Raw genomic sequence first — 4,895 nt, 5'->3', positions numbered from 1 at the left:
GGGGTCTTCGTGTTGGTCCCTCAGCACGTTATTGGGCTCGTGGCTCGGTCGTGGTGACCCCATGGCGTGTCCCCATTGTCCTCGAGCCATCCCTGGTGGCCTCAAGCCGTCCTTGGTGGCCCCAAGTTGGTCCTGGTGGCCCCACGGGAGCTTTGGTGGGACTTGGTCAGGTTTGGGTTGACCCCGGGGTCTTCACGTTTGGTCCCTCAGCACGTTATGGGGTCCGTGGCTTGGTTGTGCTGACCCTGTGGCATGTCCCCAAGGTGACCCCATTGTCCTCAAGCCATTCCTGGTGGCCCCAAGCTGTTCCTGGTGTGCCCAACCCATCCTTGGTGTCCCTCAAATCCCTCTACTTCATCTGTGGGTCTCCCCGTTGGCTCCGCGACCCGTTGTTGGCCCCATGGCCTGGTCCAGCAGAGCCCACAGCGTGTCCCCAATGTTCTCAAGCCAGCCGTGGTGTCCCCAAGCTGTTCCTGGTGGTCCCAACCCATCCTTGGTGTCCCTCAAGCCCCTCTACTTCAGCTGTGGGTCTCCCCGTTGGCTCCGTGACCCGTTGTTGGCCCCATGGCCTGGTCCAGCAGAGCCCACAGCGTGTCCCCAGAGATCTGGTCCTGTCCCTGCGGATCTCCGGATGTCCCCACCGTTTGTCCTTCCGCGTCCTTAGATACTTCCGCAACCTCTGCTCGGACGACACCCCCATGGTCCGTCGCGCCGCCGCTTCCAAACTGGGAGAATTCGCCAAAGTTTTGGAGCTGGAGCATGTCAAGAGCGAGATCATCCCCATGTTCTCCAACCTCGCCTCCGACGAGCAGGTCCGGTGGAGGTCCCACCCCCCTCCTGGGCCACCTCTGTCCCTTTGGGGTGAGGGACTGGGGGGGGGTTCCCGGTGGCCGGGTCCCCTCCCGAACTCTTAGGTCCTCTTCCCGGTAGGATTCGGTGCGGCTGTTGGCGGTGGAAGCTTGCGTGAGCATCGCCCAGTTGCTGCCCCAGGAGGAACTGGAAGGACTGGTGATGCCCACCTTGCGACAAGCGGCCGAGGACAAGTCCTGGCGCGTCCGGTACATGGTGGCCGATAAGTTCACCGAGGTGGGGACGCCCTTGGGGACGCTTTGGGGACGGTTGGGGACCCTCCTGAAGGCATCTGGAGATGTTTTGGGACCCCCGTGGGGCTGTTTGGGGACATCTGGGGACACTTTTGGGGACATCATGGAGGAATATTTGGGGGGAGGTCCGTGGGGACATTTGGGGACACTTTGGAGACACCCCTGGGGGTGTTTGGGGACACAGTTGGGGTGGCCGGTAAGTTCCCCGAGGTGGGGACACCCTTGGGGACGGTTGGGGACCCTCCTGAAGGCATCTGGAGATGTTTTGGGACCCCCGTGGGGACCTTTGGGGACGCTTGGGGACATTTGGGGACACATTTGGGGACATTACGGAGGACTGTTTCGTGGGGGACAGTTGAGGACACCCGTGGGGACGTTCGGGGCCACTTTAGGGCCACCCCTTGGGGGGGTTTGGGGGACGTTTGGAGGAACGTTGGGAGATGTTTGAAGGCCACGTGGGGACGTTTTGGAGGGATGGGTGGGATGGTGGGGGGGGGGGGGATGGGACATATGGGGGACCCCTTATTTGGGGACATTTGGGGACACCCCCCGGGGATCTGGTTGACCTTCTGCTCCTTTGTCCTCCAGCTCCAACGAGCCGTTGGCCCCGAGATCACCAAGACGGACCTGGTGGGGGCCTTCCAGAGCCTGATGAAGGACTGCGAGGCCGAAGTGCGGGCGGCCGCCTCCCACAAGGTCAAAGGTCAGCTGGGACCACGCCCCACCCCGGGTGGTCCCCGTGTCCCCAAGGGTGGTCCTTGTGGCCTCGGAGATGGGTCCTGGGTCACCGTGTTCCCCTAGACGGTCTTCAAAGAGGGTTCCTGGAGACCCCCATGTCCCTGAGGACTATCCCCAGGTCCCTCATGTCCCCAGGGATGGTCCCCGTGTCCCCAAGGACCATCCCCAGGTCCCCATGTCCTCAAGGGTGGTCCTTGTGGCCTCGGAGATGGGTCCTTGGTCATCGTGTTCCCGTAGACGGTCTTCAAAGAGGGTTCCTGGAGACACCCATGTCCCTGAGGACCATCCCCAGGTCCCTCATGTCCCCAGGGGTGGTCCCCGTGTCCCTGAGGACCATCTCCAGGTCCCCGTGTCCCCAAGGAGGGTCGTTGTGGCCTCAGAGGTGGACCCTGAGTCACCGTGTCCCCAGAGAAGGTCCTCAAGGAGGGTTCCTGGAGACCCCCATGTCCCCGAGGACCGTCCCCAGCTCCCTCATGTCCCCAGGGGTGGTCCCCGTGTCCCTGAGGACCATCTCCAGGTCCCCGTGTCCCCAAGGAGGGTCGTTGTGGCCTCAGAGGTGGACCCTGAGTCACCGTGTCCCCAGAGAAGGTCCTCAAGGAGGGTTCCTGGAGACCCCCATGTCCCCGAGTACCGTCCCCAGCTCCCTCATGTCCCCAGGGGTGGTCCCCGTGTCCCTGAGGACCATCTCCAGGTCCCCGTGTCCCCAAGGAGGGTCGTTGTGGCCTCAGAGGTGGACCCTGAGTCACCGTGTCCCCAGAGAAGGTCCTCAAGGAGGGTTCCTGGAGACCCCCATGTCCCCGAGTACCGTCCCCAGCTCCCTCATGTCCCCAGGGGTGGTCCCCGTGTCCCTGAGGACCATCTCCAGGTCCCCGTGTCCCCAAGGAGGGTCGTTGTGGCCTCAGAGGTGGACCCTGAGTCACCGTGTCCCCAGAGAAGGTCCTCAAGGAGGGTTCCTGGAGACCCCCATGTCCCCGAGGACCATCCGCAGGTCCCCGTGTCCCCAAGGGTGGTCCCCGTGTCCCCAGGGACCATCCCCAGGTCCCCATGTCCCCAAGGGTGGTCTTTGTGGCCTCGGAGATGGGTCCTTGGTCATCGTGTTCCCGTAGACGGTCTTCAAAGAGGGTTCCTGGAGACCCCCATGTCCCTGAGGACCATCCCCAGGTCCCCATGTCCCCAAGGGTGGTCCTTGTGGCCTCAGAGATGGGTCCTTGGTCATCGTGTTCCCGTAGACGGTCTTCAAAGAGGGTTCCTGGAGACCCCCATGTCCCTGAGGACCATCCCCAGGTCCCCATGTCCCCAAGGGTGGTCCCCGTGTCCCCAAGGGTGGTCCTTGTGGCCCCAAGGACCATCCCTATGTCCCCATGGATGCTTCCTGGAGATCCCCGTGTCCCAAGAGCTGGTGGCCGTGTCCCCACGTCCCCAACCCGTGTCCCCCTGTCCCCCTCCCAGAGTTCTGCGAGAACCTGTCCCCCGACTGCCGGGAGGCCGTCATCATGGGCCAGATCCTGCCCTGCATCAAGGTAAGGGACACTTGGGGACACCTTGGGGACACCACGGGGTCGGGGGGACACCCTGGGGACACCAAGGGGTGGGGGGACACCACGAGGACACTCTGGGGTGGGTGGGAACATCCTGGGGACGCGGTGACGGTGGCATCACGGGCTCCATCTTGCGTTGCATCAAGGTGGGGACGCTCTGGGGTGGTGGGACGTCATGGGGGCACCTCGGGAACTCCCTGGGGACATCCTGAGGTGGTGGGACATCACAGGGACATCCCAGGGACCCCCAGGGGACATCTTGAGGTGGTGGGACATAGTGGAGACCTCCTGGGGACACCCCTAGGGCCACTGTGGGGTGAAGGAACATCATGGGGACACCCCTGGGGACCTCCTGAGGTGGTGGGACCTCTTGGGGACAACCTGGGGACACCCCTGGGGACCTCCTGAGGTGGTGGGACCTCCTGGGACACACCCGGGGATAACCTTGGGGACCTTCTGGGGTGGTGGGATCTCCTGGGGACACCCTGGGGACCTCCCGAGGTGGTGGGACATCATGGAGCCACCCCGGGGATAACCTTGGGGACCTTCTGGGGTGGTGGGATCTCCTGGGGACACCCTGGGGACCTCCCGAGGTGGTGGGACATCATGGAGCCACCCCGGGGATACCCTTGGGGACCTTCTGGGGTGGTGGGACCTCTTGGGGACACCCTGGGGACCTCCTGAGGTCGTGGGACATCATGGAGCCACCCCGGAGACACCCCTGGGGACCTTCTGGGGTGGTGGGACCACCTGGGGACACTCTGGGGACCTCCTGAGGTGGTGGGACCTCCTGGGGACACTCTGGGGACACCCCTGGGGACCTTCTGAGGTGGTGGGACCTCCTGGGGACACACCTGGGGACCTTCTGGGGTGGTGGGACATCACGGAGCCACCCCGGGGATACCCTTGGGGACCTTCTGGGGTGGTGGGACCACCTGGGGACACTCTGGGGACCTCCTGAGGTGGTGGGACCTCCTGGGGACACCCCTGGGGACCTTCTGGGGTGGTGGGACATCACGGAGCCACCCCGGGGATACCCTTGGGGACCTTCTGGGGTGGTGGGACCACCTGGGGACACCCCTGGGGACCTCCTGAGGTGGTGGGACCTCCTGGGGACACCCCTGGGGACCTTCTGGGGTGGTGGGACATCACGGAGCCACCCCGGGGATACCCTTGGGGACCTTCTGGGGTGGTGGGACCTCTTGGGGACACCCTGGGGACCTCCCGAGGTGGTGGGACATCATGGAGCCACCCCGGGGATAACCTTGGGGACCTTCTGGGGTGGTGGGATCTCCTGGGGACACCCTGGGGACCTCCCGAGGTGGTGGGACATCATGGAGCCACCCCGGGGATAACCTTGGGGACCTTCTGGGGTGGTGGGATCTCCTGGGGACACCCTGGGGACCTCCCGAGGTGGTGGGACATCATGGAGCCACCCCGGGGATAACCTTGGGGACCTTCTGGGGTGGTGGGATCTCCTGGGGACACCCCTGGGGACCTCCTGAGGTGGTGGGAC

At 64.5% G+C, this 4,895-nt stretch overlaps 1 protein-coding gene across 1 annotated transcript in view; it reads left to right on the top strand.

The window, feature by feature from the left end:
* The window catches only part of PPP2R1A (protein phosphatase 2, regulatory subunit A, alpha), a gene marked incomplete at both ends in the record, with an annotated part of 8,248 nt that overhangs the window by 2,631 nt on the left and 722 nt on the right, over positions 1–4,895 (top strand). The window contains 4 exons of the mRNA XM_009894335.1: positions 665–812; positions 931–1,086; positions 1,692–1,806; positions 3,291–3,361. Of these exons, the coding sequence (XP_009892637.1) occupies positions 665–812; positions 931–1,086; positions 1,692–1,806; positions 3,291–3,361 (490 nt within the window). The remainder of the gene's footprint in view (positions 1–664; positions 813–930; positions 1,087–1,691; positions 1,807–3,290; positions 3,362–4,895) is intronic.

The sequence above is a fragment of the Charadrius vociferus genome, unplaced genomic scaffold (genome assembly GCF_000708025.1).
Source record: "Charadrius vociferus isolate BGI_N301 unplaced genomic scaffold, ASM70802v2 scaffold2490, whole genome shotgun sequence".
Taxonomy (NCBI): Eukaryota; Metazoa; Chordata; class Aves; order Charadriiformes; family Charadriidae; genus Charadrius; species Charadrius vociferus.
This window is presented reverse-complemented; position numbering and strand designations above follow the sequence as displayed.